Source organism: Euwallacea fornicatus, chromosome 5, assembly GCF_040115645.1.
Source record: "Euwallacea fornicatus isolate EFF26 chromosome 5, ASM4011564v1, whole genome shotgun sequence".
Taxonomy (NCBI): Eukaryota; Metazoa; Arthropoda; class Insecta; order Coleoptera; family Curculionidae; genus Euwallacea; species Euwallacea fornicatus.
Genome location: NC_089545.1, coordinates 770618 through 785229, shown reverse-complemented (window position 1 = coordinate 785229; position 14612 = coordinate 770618). Strand labels below are relative to the sequence as shown.

The 14612-nt window shown below is 35.2% G+C and overlaps 2 protein-coding genes and 1 long non-coding RNA gene across 6 annotated transcripts in view; 2 read left to right on the top strand and 1 right to left on the bottom strand.

The window, feature by feature from the left end:
* The first annotated feature begins 99 nt into the window (after positions 1-99).
* Positions 100-4581, top strand: LOC136339439 (endonuclease/exonuclease/phosphatase family domain-containing protein 1-like). Of its 2 annotated transcripts, none has more exons than XM_066282704.1 (6): positions 100-1060; positions 3062-3237; positions 3303-3536; positions 3596-3771; positions 3829-4059; positions 4121-4581. In XM_066282704.1, exons 1-6 carry the CDS (start codon positions 518-520, stop codon positions 4399-4401), a joined length of 1641 nt encoding a protein of 546 aa, XP_066138801.1. In that variant the 5' UTR covers positions 100-517; the 3' UTR covers positions 4402-4581. The 2 variants fall into 2 exon arrangements, with proteins under 2 accessions (XP_066138801.1, XP_066138800.1); XM_066282703.1 differs by having other exon boundaries at positions 104-1060; positions 3596-3777.
* LOC136339447 (uncharacterized) overlaps positions 4474-14612 on the bottom strand; it is a 16376-nt gene continuing 6237 nt past the window's right edge. The window contains exons 2-3 of the long non-coding RNA XR_010732142.1: positions 4906-5530; positions 4474-4842 (exon numbers count right to left, since the gene is read on the bottom strand). This is a non-coding gene — a long non-coding RNA (uncharacterized lncRNA). The remainder of the gene's footprint in view (positions 4843-4905; positions 5531-14612) is intronic.
* Pdfr (Pigment-dispersing factor receptor) overlaps positions 10180-14612 on the top strand; it is a 20047-nt gene continuing 15614 nt past the window's right edge. For 2 of the 3 annotated variants that reach the window (XM_066282709.1, XM_066282705.1), the window contains exon 1: positions 10180-10443. The gene's annotated coding sequence lies outside the window, so the exon portion shown is untranslated. Of the gene's footprint in view, positions 10444-11745; positions 11956-14612 lie in introns of those variants that run through there. The other variant, XM_066282706.1, reaches the window with a different exon arrangement.

The window sequence follows — 14612 nt, the reverse complement described above, 5'->3', positions numbered from 1 at the left end:
TTATTTTTATTTATGGAAGTTGAAAAGCATTGTTATCCTACTTTAATGACAAAGTAAAGAGAGATAAAATGAACATAATATTAGATAATCGTCTATAGATTTTCCAATATTTCTTAGTTTCAAGGCCGAATCGAATTCATGAAGAGAGACGACTGACGACTAGCTGTCAAACTCAAATTGATAAGAAGTAATCTCCATGGGGAAATTGATATTTTTAATAAATGATTCAATCTAACGTAAAACTGATAAAACCATTATCACTCCTGAATTTAACGTCTAACTGGATATCTCTAAGTTGTGACCAGCTGCAATGCTTCGGGATCCTTTTGTTCTATTAGAATTCTTAAACTAGTGGTGACCAAAGTTCAGTGAAAATGTTAAACTATTATCAAAAGCCTTGTGAGTTTATTTATTAAAACCTGGGTATTGAGAAAGTAATTAAATGCGAACAGTGAGGAATCATTCTAAGCAGCTTCTTATTATACAGGCCAAAGGTTAAATAAGGCCAAAAAGTTAAATGGTTTTCAATATATATGAGATGGGTAACAACACCAGCTTGCCCAAAGGCCGTAGAAGGTCTCTGCGTTCCTTTGTCCAAAAAAAATCACATAGATCCACTCTAAGTCACACGTTCACAATCCCAGAATTTGATGAACAAATGGAACTTCTCAATATCAACACTGCCACAGAAGAAGAACTGATGACACTGCATGGAATAAACAGGGAGATTGCTAAAAACATTGTTGAACATAGGAAGGCTATTGGCAGGTACCGAAAAGTAGAAGATTTGGCAGTAGTAAAGGGAATAGGAGCTGAGAAATTATCTTTGATTAAACCAGAGATTTGTGTGTCAGTTAGAAGGAACCAGAGTTGCCCATCTTCAAGAGCTCCAAGCTACGACAGCCTGAAGAGTAACGATTTGAAGGCTGCAAATAGATCATATAGAGTAGTCAATATTAATAAGGCCAGTGTTTTTGAGTTGCAAACTGTGTCAGGAATCACTCAAGAAATTGCAGCTGGAATTTTAATTCATCGAAACAAGAAGGGTCCTTTCAAGAAGGCAAGTATCTGTTTAAATTCCAAGACAAATTTGTTTGATGTCAAGTTCATAAGCTGCTAGAGTATGGGAGTCCCCTTGTCATTTTAGGCTGCCTGTCTTTGTTTTTTATATATATTTTTTTTCCTTATTGATTTCCAACAGCAGGATATTAAGTATATAGGCAGGGATCCTGAGGAGTATATCTGAAAATATTAGTTATGCTTTACAAACAGCAGTAACTAAAAACTAACTGAAATAATTTTAAAAAACTACAGTGGCAGTAAATTTCTAACAATTGGATTTAGGGCATATGTTTATTAGTAATTTTTGACAGTAAATTGCTTTTGCAAAACACTCTTAAGCTATTACATACATAAGATCAGTCAATTTAAGTTTTCCTAATCAGATTTTCATTTTCTTCGCCCAATTAATTATAGAAAAAATTGTTGGAACTTAAATCGGTGGTAGCTCATTAGACTTTCCTTATAGTCAATGGAATTTGCTGCAATAAGTGAATGAAAGATATGTTACATTTCTGCATCAGGTCAATCCCATTAAAAGTTAATGGTCGGTCCATTAAATTTAGATAGTGATGAAGACGACTGCAAATACAGTAAAAAAAATTACACGTGTATGATACTCTGAGCTTCAATGATTATTTTTTATAAATTATTATAACTGGCATCTGGCCAATTTTAATTTGTAACCTTAAGTACTTGATATTTTTAAGTGGATTTTTTTAAAGAACGTTTCGAGTTTGATAAGCATATAACAATCAACCGATGTGAATAACTAAGCAGACAATAAAAATACTACGTAATTACCTATCACGGATACACAGATTTGACAAAAATTTTAATTAATGTAAATCAAAAATTAGTTAATTTAAATCAATTTTTTAAACCACATTTAGGCGTCGTTGGAAATTAAACAGCTAATAAAGCTGATATTGGAATCGACGGATTTCTTATTTCATTGAATTTTATAGGTGGTATGTGTAAATTTTTTATAATAAAGTGTGAGTTACCTACAATATTACGAATAGTAGAATTAGAAAAGCTGAAATAAAAGATTTTTAAGTAATACAGGAAAGTGTCCTATTAGTTTTTTTCAAAGGTTTTTTTCATCGCATTGTGGATAATATTTGGAATTTTTTATTTACCATTTATGTCCTTGTAGGGAGCAAGAGCCCTTAGTAGAAATCCTTTTTCACTATTTGTAAGTCCTTAGTATTCATTGATTAATTTTCCATTAATTCCTACTTATTAGAATTTCAATTTGCAAATTTTCCTCTATTTATTTGTATCAACTATGCCATGTTTTCATTATACATATTAAATTTTGAATGCAATATTGATTTTTTTTCTTGTGAACTTATGGCCAGGATCTAGATTAATAAGGAAATATTTGAATTAGGGGTGGCATGGATGGAGCGCCCTCTAAACCTTGATTTATACATTCATATCTTTAAATAAGACTCAGATGGAGAGGAGAGTTAATTGTTTATTTAGGGTTTAGTTACCAATAACAATTCGACAACCGAGATTACGAAAGTATAATAAGTGAGCCAGTTAAGAACTCTGCACGTAATAAGTATCAGATATGAAAGCAGAAAATCTATGAGAACTTGAAACGTGCAATCATATTGTATTACTTTGAAGCCATATTCTAATCAAAATGGTATGCAATTTAGTTTGGTATTAAATATGGCACAGACTGAAAACTTTAAAATCAGACTAAAGAATTAATATTGAGATAAATGTGATGAAACTTATTCTGTTTCTGTTCCTAAGTTCAGAGCTAAAATCTTAAATTTAATATTGAATTTTTACGTTATATACACTCATTTAGTATACTTTTTAAATGTATCGAAATATTCGAAATCACGTGATTAGTCTAGATAGTGCCTTATAATAAATAAGCCCTGTTCTTTGATCCCGTCTTTCCTGAAGTGAAAGAGTTTTTTGGTCCTAAGCCCTGCTTTTAAATGCCTTTTCAAAACGTATACTAATGGATTTACAGATTGACGATTTACTGAAGGTAAAGCACCTGAATCGGATGCGATTGGGCCATATAGCACGATATTTAACTACAGAGGACGATGAAGACAGTGTAAGCGAAGCATCGTCAATCCAAAGGCCGAGTATACTTACAAACGGCTTTTTACCTTCACATCACACCAACGGGCGCATCAATAGGTAGAATATTAGATTATTTTTGTTCCAAGTCTAGAAAAATTGAGGTAATTTCAGTTTGTTTCTAGACCATCGTTTCGTGGTCACATTCCAAATGGTCTGCCACCGTCCTCCGCTTTGGATATATTCGAGTTGCTTTCCACATATTCGGCTAGGCCCATTATAAATGAGATTTTTAGATATAGTAGAAACAACGAACCCGCTTGTAGGATAGCATCATGGAACTTGCATAAGTTTACTCAAGACAAAGCCTCCAATATGGGAGTTCGTGAAGTTATTTGTAGGACTATTCTTGAAAATGGGTTTGTTTTTTGTTAGAAGTATTTTAGCGGGTAAAAAATTATTCTTTAAATTTTTCCAGAATTTCTTTGTTGGCCGTCCAAGACGTTAGGGACGTAGTGGCTTTGAAAACTGTCTGCGAAGAGCTTAATAAGCCAAGTTTGCGCAGGGTAGAAGAATGGAAAGAAAATAGTCACAGCTGGAATTTTTGTATGCTGGACGTTCATGAGACAAATTTAGGTTTTATTTATGACTCAGGTTGTGGTAAGCGTTGATACAAAATAATAATGGATAAAATATATGTTTCGATCTTAGCTGTGTACATCGAATTAATTTCCTTAATGGAGAGCCCGGAAGATACGCGGAAAGATTGTGATGCCTTGATTGCTCATTTTTTAATCGGAGACCTTAATTTGCAAATAGTTAACATGTCTCTAAAAGAGGGCGCTAATGTTAAATTTCTTAACGAGAAGCTCACAGATCTGATCAGCGAGGAAGAGATTGTAATGCTTTGTATCGATTTCTCTAATTGTCTTGTACTTGATGGTAACTAAGTGAAATTTTCCTTCGAACTTTCCCGAACAAATTTTGTACTCTTTTTTTCCAGGTTCATCACTGACCTTAGGGGGCCTGCAGTCAATATTCCCCAACACTACAAAAACACATTTCCCTGTTTTGAAACCAGGCAATCATTCTAGTCACATTTCAAATATATTAACAAATTCCCGTCTGAAGCAAAATCTGACTGGCTTCAAACAGGTTATCAGCAAGGGAATAACTCACTTGGCCATTCCCAATGGGTGGTCGTGGGGTGGCGCCGCATCTCCAAATTGTCCAATTTTGGTGGAATTACTTTTAAATAACAAATCAGAGAACGGTGCTTTCTGATATTTGCTTTTAATTCTTGGGGTTGTGCTATTATTTGATTTTCTATTTGTGCTCTAAATGGTGATGTATTGTAAATAAGTCAGCTAGACGTGTATTTATTGTTAAGATCAATTGTTGCTTTGCAAAGATTATGACGTAATTTTGTTGAACAAATAAACAGTTATATTTATTTTTAGTAAAGGTAATGTTGATTTATTATATGAGTTGTTGTGTTTGTTAAAACTATGTTGTTTTATTTAAGGTTTATAATGTTCGAATGTCCTGTTAACTATAATTACAAACACCGTTGAAAAGACGCAAGAAACTCTGCATTCAGGGTTTACCGCTAACAGGTGGACTTGTAGTTTTGACTAAACTTGGATATTTCGCGGAATACCGTCGAGCACAACGAAATGTTTGGCAGATATGACTCAAATGTGTCAGCGACCTCTCTTTTTGATTCTGCGAAAAAACAGATAAAATTGAGGTGAATACTGCAAATCGTTTAACAAAAAGGTACCTTACTCGTTTATAATTGAACGTTGTAATGCAACGCGTAACTAGTCTTCAGCTTCGCGCGATAAAAGTTAAAAAATAACACTGGATGCCATTATATTATAACAATAATATTTAAATGTCCTCCTTGGCTTTGCCTGATTAAGTGCATTTAAATGCCCAATTTGCGATGCCTCTTTCACATACATTTTTAATAGCGTCTTAAATGACGTTTCAAATCCGACACTTTCTTAAGAGCAAAATCTATGTAATCCTTAAATAACGACACCATCAGACGATGTTACATAACTGAAAATCCTTTTTTCCCTTTTGAAATTTCGACTGACGCAAATTGTCACGAGCCCGTGCACGTGACCATCAGTCGTCATTGAGTAAACTGGGTCTTGGTTTATCTAAGGGCTTAATAATAATTTCCACAATAGGAACAAAAGGGTTGTTTATCAGATAGATTATTCGGTTTTGTGTTATGTAGAACGATTTGGTTTCATTTTACACAGGAATTCGAAATAAAAGACACATAAGATATTGATAATAGAAGAGAAGCCGGAATGGTCCAATGGAAGGATCTGAGCTATAATTGGCTTCCTGAAGGCTCTTGACGATTGAACGTAAAGGGTTTTCAGGATACATGTATCTATAATTTTAATAAAAATATATTTTTTAGTATCATGATAATAATCTATATATTTAAGTTATGCTACTAATTTGAGTGTTCACTGGAGTGTGTTTCCTGACAAACACTTTAATAATTGGTCAATAAAGTAGGATTAAAGTCCAGATATATTTTACTCGTATAGACATGCGATCGCCTTTCCGTCAAGAAGCCTAATTAGAAGAGACGTGAAGAAGGGCCTATTTGTCTTCGAAACTGTCAGAAAATGTAACAAACACATTTGATGACACGTGAAGTTAGTTCACGTTGCAATTTAATAGTAAGATATTGAAGCAACTTTAACTTGAGCGGAAACCTGATAGTTTATTTGCAAGTCGGACATAAAACTCACTAGAGTTTGCTTGGAAACTTAAAATTTGCTGAGTTTCCATTCACAGCCTCAAGAAAGATTGGTTTCAGTTTTTCAATATCAAATTCATGCAATTGAAATATTGATGCAACACTTACATATGCATAATTTGAAATTTTCATTGTCCTATTTTATTATTTACTTTAAAAAATTGTGTGATTAAAATTCAAGTTTTCCAACTTAGAGACAACTCTTACAGTCAATGGGGGATCAAGGTAAGTAACACTTGGGACTGGCCGTGGCAAATCTGCGAGATATTTTTAATCACTGCCCCCTACTCGCAAGAAAAACCGCCGACGAGGAAAGTTCACCAAGTTTTTTGAACCGTTGCCCAACTTACCCCTCCCCCATAGGCCGGGACTGGTAGCTTTATAACTTTTTCGCTATTACTGCGCTGCTGGGTTTCCATTTCTCATTATTTGGAATTCCACAATTATCAATATAATATTATACGACTCTTCTGCATTTGAACGGAAATAGCTCTATGGAAATCTTTCCAAATCTTAATAATTAATTGTGCACTCGAGGAGCGTCAAGTGCCTTTTAGTGATGTTCGGGGATGTCTTTTGTGAAAGAAACAGGCAAAAGTTCAATATGGGTAATTCCAACAGAAAAAGCCCCGTAAACCCTAAATTTGTGAACGTTACGGATACAAATAACAAAGCTATTTGCGACTTATTTTGGTTTATTGGTTTATGCTGTTCCTTTATAGTTTAGATTCTTTACAGGATGTAGCATATCATCATGGGGATATTTCAGGGAGCGATGCAAAGTGCAAAAGTGAATTATGCAGAATAATAACAAAAGCTAAAGAATTGAAGAAGGGATTTAAATGTTGCATTAGAATTCATACTAGTGTTAAAAAAAAAAAAACAAAACATAAAAATAGTATACGATGAAAAAAACATTTGCACCACCGATGATTTTAACGTCTTGTTGTGGAGGGTACTAAAGAAAATAGATGTATGACACTTCAAAAATTTAGCTTAAAGCATATTTGAAGAAAACGCAAAATATGAGAAAAAAGGTGAAAAGTTGCCACGCCTGTATATCCAAAATAGTGCGTTGTTGACGCTAGACCTATTAGAATTTTTTTATTACTTTGCAGAGTACTAAAACCTCCCGAAATATCTCCTTGATGACATATTACACCCTGTATATCTTCTGGGGCACATGGGAAACGACGAAAGTTCAAGGATTACATTCTGTATATTGAAAACCAACCAAGTTTTTAAAAAAAGAAATATTATACGTTCGTGGATAGTTATACTAAAAATTGAAAATTTTTGATAGAATCTCCAACATTCACAATTATGCCCAGCTTTCAATGTAGACCATAAGCATCTCAACTTGTTATATAAAATTGCATGATATAAGCTTGGAATTTCCCTGGAGGATAAATATGAAATGTTGAAAGCCGCAAGTACTCGTATTTAAGAGCTTTTTAAAGGTTCTTATGGCTGTAGGTGGTGAATGAAACTTGCAATTACTTGGCGAAAAATCAAATACCTTATAGACAGACATATTCCCATAGGTAATGCACACTCTTGTCAGCTGCATAAACAGTTTATGTTGATGAAATAATCACAAGATTGAGGTAAATTAAATTTTCGCTTTTTTTGGATTACATTTTGTTCTCTTTTATTCTCTTTTATTCTCTTTCATTTTTCTATACATTTTTCTTACCTTTCAAGACTTTGCTACTGTATAATTTAAGCACTCTCATTGTGTTTCGATGACCTTTGGATAACTTTTTCATAAGAATCACGTGCGTTTTAGAAGAGATTATGTGTGGGAAATGATGGAAAAGTGCTGAAATGCCCTGACCTTTTGCTTGATATGCTCCTCACCTATTTCGTTAAAATGCTTTTATTGTATATCTGTTCTGAAAATAAATCATTGAAGGCAGTTGCATTTTTAGAATTCAAAAGAAACAATGCATTATTCCATTTTCCGTTAAAACTTTACTCATTAACCAGTGGCCTTTTTAATGTAGTTACACGTCGCTTTCATTAGCGTCATGAAATTTTTTTTTAATGCGAATTGGATAACAGGTGCATTATTTGTTCAGTTTCGGTCTGTGCAAAATAATACAAGTTTTAAGGTATGAATTTTTCTAGGTTTAATTCAGCTTTTATATAGCTGTTAGGACCTGAGTCTTGTGCAACCCAAGTTGACGTGGCAACAAGGTCATCTATAGTAGATCGTTTTTTGTTAATTATATGTTGGTTTTTGCGCCCTTTCTTAGGCACTTAGCAATCAGCGCTCATCTGGATAGCAGCTAGTTTGCTCGCTTTGTCTCGTCATTCATACACGTACACTACTTGCTTTTCTCGATATTGCTTTAACACGTGTACTATTGCTTGGTACCAAGAAATCTCAGATTTATTACAAAGGTAGTAGTTATTTTATTCCAAGAAACAGAGGCTCTGAGACTGCGCACTAACGGTGGTGCGAGCGTCATTGCCCAGTCCATTGTCTGGTTGGCGGCCATTTTATAAATTCCCAAATTCCTGACGCGTTTGCGAATAACAACACCTTCGGTTTTACGAGCTCAAATCACATTATTTTTAGTCTTAAGAGATCGATGCATACATTTGGTTCCTTCGAGAACAATCATACTTGCATCTGGTCTCTTCGAACACGAAGAACGTTGACTGTCATGGATTTTGGAATACCCAGCTCAGGATCAACTTACGAAGTAATTTGTTTCCCTATTCAAAAATGCACCTCAGTCACGTCTACAAAAATAAATAACTTAGTCAACGAAGTACACATCAATGCGAAAATTCGACCAAGAAGAGGGTTTAGTTTTTTGGGGTAAGGGAGGCGACCCCGGAGGAGATAAATCTTCTCGGTAGGACCAAACTGGAAGCCCTTATTTCTAGCCGGTATGGGATTTTTGCCCCCTAACCAACCTTGTGTGTGGTGAGGACATGAGGCTTGGGAGCCATGGATCACTGCGGAGGAGGGCTCAAGGAAGCAGAGGCACCGGCCCCGAAATTCTCGCCACCTACGGGGTCTGTTAATGGTAAAACCTGCTGGAAGTTCGGGTTTCCAGTGTAGTCTTATCGAAAAGATTTAGAGAGAGTTTTGCAAAGTTCTTAAGTACTAAAACTGAAGGCTAACGCAGACACGCGTACTATGGTTAAAGGGCAATCGACGGCTAATTAATTACCTATCCCTTTAAAGCGTGATGAATAGTGATCTTTTACTGGGGCGGTGCAGTTATACCCATTTAAAGACACGTGGTTGTCCTTAAACGCTAATTCTTACACAAAAAGTTTTATGATGTACATAGTGGTAACAACCACCATCCTTTTGCTTTAAAGTGACCCCCCCCCCCCTCTAGGCTCGGCAATAAGGCGTTTATTTCCGTATATGGCTGTTTGCTAATTACCACCAATAATAAAACCATATAACTCAAAAATTTCATAAACTAGGAGGTCCCTCGAATTGCGATAACAGTAGAGTGTGTATTTGTTATTATTAGATAGCATTCCCTAGTGAATCGAGCTTAGATTTGATAAATGATGGTGCTTAATGGAGTCCGGATGTATTTAGTCATCAGCAACTACCGTGCAATGGCCAGATATTTGCTTACCATATCATTTTATTAACACTTCACCACCTAATTTCGTGCAAAGTAAATGAAACCGTGGAAGTAAATTAATTCCAGGGATTTGCGAGTATATGAGGTTCTCATGAAATTACACGCAACAAGTGGTTTGGGTTCTGCATGGGAAACTCGGTCATTTTTTTTTTTAGCAGCCGTGTCTATCATCCTGCTTGACCAAGCCTGTCCATGTGTGAATCTACAATGTGTAGTGATTGATATTTCCATTTTTTAAATTGTATTTTTCGTTTTATCGGGAATTGCTAGTAACATGAACAAACCTCTGAGGTTCGCGCATGTCCGGAATTCCGCAGAAAAATTCAGAATATTTACCTACCTGAATTTGAAGGAAGTATTAGAGAAACTTCAAGAATCCTTGTTCAATATCAATCGTTTCAGGGCGTTTAAAATCAAAGAGAATCCAACCGCAGCATTCTCACATTTTCCCATTATCGTCAAATCGTCTACCGACCTTCTCAATTAAAATTCAAATGGTACCTTCAAAATTTTAATTAATTCACCTAAAGTAATCACGCACAACTACTCGCCATGTGGTTATTATCAGATGTGATTATCATTATTTATAATTACTTTGATAATAAGTAGACCGATCGAAAACGAGCAATAAATCATTGATCAGTCGAAACAACAAGGACTATAATAGTCAAAGGAGTCGTCTTATCAGATAAGGGTAATCCGATTCTAAAAGTCCAAGGCAGAAAGTATTTTGGATACTAGCGGGTTCCAGTTCAGAATTGGGTGCTTTGATACTTGTGCATATCGCAAGAATAGTGATTTTGTCCAACTAAATAGTGAATATTGGATTTTAGTGATTAGATGCGAATTTAAGGTAGTGGGGGAATTCGGAGCTTCTTTGATTGCTTATGGCATATCCGAATCTTTAGAAAGGTAAGAAGTAGCGTTGATTTATAGTGCACAGCACCATACATGGAGGTCAGAAAGCTATAAAATTTTGAAAAAAAATTACTGAAAAATTGACTCTTCTAAGTTCAAACTGGCACAAAAAAGGTTCAAAACAACAAAAGTACTTAATTCGAACTTATTAAGTGACCAATCTTAATATTAAAAACGTGTTTATAAGTGTGCTTATCAATTTGTATTTAAGAGGGGGGGAATTTAATCGATATTTATTTCCAGGAACTTAAAATAGGTTTTTATTCCATTGTTGCCAATCTTTCGAAATTTCTAATGTTTCGTTGTATATCTCGGATTCCATCGATTATTTACAAAAAATTGCTATTCTGATTGCACGTGGGGTTTACGATGAACATTGGGCTCAACTAGAGATAAGCGAAACATTTTGGTGATCATTTATGGTATCTAGTACAGGAATCAGACATTAAAATGTTAGATTTTTTTTTAATTCCCTTTTTACGTTTCATGTATACACGTGGTGCAAGGACGTAGATTAAATTTTTCCATAGTTTTTCCAAGGTGTCGCCGAGTTGTCCAGTATAACTGTCCGTTTTTGTGTGCCGCCGCTAAGTTTTCCCATACATTTTTGTAAAGCAGTTTTCATCAGTTTTTCTTGAATGTTGAAGTTCCATAAGGCCGTATGATAAACATTTTCGAAAATTAGACCCGTTTAATTTGCACCGATGATTCACTTTTTTACAGATAATATCGCGTATGCTATTTGATTTTTAAAATTTTTGGACTTTTCATACAAGACACTCTACCTCCTCATTACCTTGTATTTAGAATTTATCAACGGTATTTTATGTACGGAAATCTATGTACCCACTTTCCTAGTTTTCGCTTAATATAAATGTTGATAAGAGAGTTTTCGCACACTTTGCACGCGCAATAATTCGTTAATGCACAGTCCTATGACTACCTTTCTCGGCTTGCACCAATACTTTAACTCAATTCCTACAGCAGCCACTATAATTACCAATTTCCACACTGTAAATCGGCGCCTCAGAGCCATTAGGGCTTTTCCACATTTTCAAATTGTTATGGTTTAAAATCAAATTGTTCGTTTGAAGTTCGTCCCTCCATTCACACGCTACAAGAAGTTACATTAAAATTAAGAATAATTTTATTTAAGGTTTGCGCATAACAATAAAAGTATCGACTTTCTTACTTCTTGACCACATACAAGGTCATCCACTCACCATTTCAACCATAACACCCCTGGTATTTACTATTGGAAGCTGAACGCTTCGAAGCGCATGTTAGCATGGAAAGTCCTTGGTAAACCTCGAAGTTTCCAAGTCTCTTTAGGCCAACTTCAAAAACGAGCGTTCGGAACAGTCTCCAGCCAGTGCGTTTGGAAATTTCGCCCTGGATACTGGTGCCTCCAGGATTTCGGAGTTGATCCATTTTCGCGAGTTAGACGAGCGTTAAAAGTTTTGAAAGTTGTGCCTGTTGATCTCCTTTAAGATTCTCAGTTATTCGGTAAGTTTGAATTTTGTATTTGAAAAAGTTTGTTGTCGAGATGCTTTTGGAGTGTTTTGTTAGTAAAAGACGCTATAGCAAAATAAATGAAATTAAACGTTCGCATTAAATAACGTTATTGAGAAATGTGAATTCAATTTTTACATTGTTAGTGCTAAATACAGTTTGGCAATGGGCATATTCTTGGTATATGAGAACAGATAGAAGTTTCCCCAAGTCTCTTTTCGCTCCGATCTTCAACATCGCTACTACGATCGCTGCTGTTGCCTTCAATATCAAGCTAGTTTCCGAAAATCTCTACTAAGGATCTATTTCAACGTTTCAATGGAAATTAGCTTGCAGTTAAACTCAGTAATAAGTTAATAATAAATAATTTTACACTAAAGCCCAATTTTTCGTTCTCCTGATAACATCGCCACACGTTGCCGTCTCCATAGAAATTACCTTGCTGGAAGGGTTACCAATAAGTTTTAATACGGACTAAGGGGAGTTGCTAATTGTCTCATGATAATGTGACTGAAATGCAGAGCTCACAATATCACTTATGGGCAGATTATCCCATTTGATATTGGGTGCTTTTACTGATTGAATCTCGAAATATTGAGTTCGATCATTGACATCGTTACTACCAGTCACGAGTGATTCATCCAGAATTTAAACTAGATTGATTTCAACAAAATTCATCTACCGAAGTGCATCTATCATTGTTATTCCATTTATCAGTTTAACCATTGTCACACTTTTGCATGAAAGCTCTTGCCATTAACCAAACACATTTTCAGTTTCCTGTTTATTTTCCCGCTTTTAGACGTGTTAACGAATTTCTGGATGCCACACATCATATAACCATAAAGCAAATTTAACGCTTGAAGAAATTCCCGTTTATTTTAGCAATAAACTCTGATTTTTGCTGCCTCTCTGTCAAGAAGAATCGATGAAAAATCGGCGAAACATTTGGATGACATTCGTACACTACAAACTATCCCAAAAAAGTGATTCTTTGCACAATAATATACAGGGTGTCTCGTAATAGAATGTCGAAAATTCAGGGGGAATCTGTGAAAATAATCTTTTTCGTTTCACCAGTGGCGTCCCCATTGTTGCGACTCTGAACATTTTAAAAGAAAAATATACTACGCCACTGTTTTTTGCAAACAACTTTCTGAACGTACCCCTCGAATTTTTGACATATTATTATGGAACACCTTGTGTGACTCAGTTTAGCGGTTGCTGAGATGTTAAGCCGAATGTTCCAAGAGTCCCTAGAAGCTATCAAATCGTTTTGAAAATTATTCCACGATCGTTAATCAGGCCATAAATTAGCTTTAACCAAACAACATAGCACAAGACACTCAGTTTACCATTTGCGAAAGTGAAGGTTTTGTATTAATTATATCAAAATAATTACCCCCTGTGTAAATATAATACATCCTCTAGTGAAAAATTGTTTGTTTAATTGCTAGATATATCAAAATATTATTCTTTAAAGAGCCATACCTAGGATTAGTCATGTGGTGAGTTCTGAGATTAGGTAGCCCCTGAGCGGGCAATTGGTGAGACTGTCCGTGGGAGCCGGACAGTCACAAAAACAACGAATAGGAAATATACAAATTAGTTAAAGCTGGTAATAACTGTCTCACGGAGTAAAAACCAAATGTAGAAATCGTCTTTCAAAATGGACATCCATTTATAAATCGATGTCCATGGATAAATGCGAGGATTCGTTGAATTCTGTTGGTTTTAAACACCCGGTTAATGAGGTTTTATGAGAACTCACGAGAGAGAACTGTCCTTTGCAAAGGACGCGCGAAGTTCATATTTGAACTAAATATGTATTAAAAGTATCAAGGAAATTATTTATCTCAAAATCAGCTGAATTCTATAAACTTAAATTATCCAGTTCGTCGGCTTTTGGGAAATTCTCTCATAAGCGGTTGGTCTGAGTCCTTTACCATCTAGCTCCCATCTGAGCTTTCTTAAAATTTTTACCCACTTAATGAGTCTCGTTGTAGTAGTTTTGACGTGATAAAATCCCAAAAGACATTTGCTTATTTCCAGAACCCTCCCGGGGACAGCGAGAAGTTTCTATTACGAAATGCAGTCAAGAGGGTTTAAAAATTTCCCATGAGTTTATTGTGTAAATTTTTGCTGTCGATAAAGAAAGATATTCCTTTTCATACCGTATTGCACAAGGAAAAGCAAACAAATATAAATTGAAAGAAATAGGGATGTAAACACACAGTGAAGAAGACAGGGTTTATTGAGCTAATAAATATTTCCTTCCTAGAAATATTTCTATTGTTTTGAATCTAATGAAGCAAATTTTCGGTCAGATTCCCATTAAAATTTTGCGCATGAAGTGATACAAATTGATTTAAAGAAACCCGCAAAAGGAAATCAAACAACCTACGTAACATCGAAGTTCTACTCGTACCAGCGGAATATCCAGTGAATTTAAGGCTTTGCCATTTGTTTACGTTATATACGTTAATGAAAATCAATTGCTAATTAGTGAAAGCTGCCGGAGTCAACAAATTAAGGAGAAGCTTTTAGGTGCAAAATTAATGAGTCAACTTTGAACATTTCAACCTTGTAATATTGCCACTTTCCTAACAAGTGTGGAAATTCCCAGCACGCGACTGCCGTTGAACGAAACG

Excerpts from the sequence above, each read along its gene's own strand:
- LOC136339439 (XM_066282703.1), top strand. The coding sequence starts at position 518 with ATGGTTTTCAATATATATGAGATGGGTAACAACACCAGCTTGCCCAAA. Across the intron at positions 1,061-3,061 it reads AGAAGGGTCCTTTCAAGAAG|ATTGACGATTTACTGAAGGT; the intron begins GCAAGTATCTGT and ends ATGGATTTACAG. Across the intron at positions 3,537-3,595 it reads AGGACTATTCTTGAAAATGG|AATTTCTTTGTTGGCCGTCC; the intron begins GTTTGTTTTTTG and ends AAATTTTTCCAG.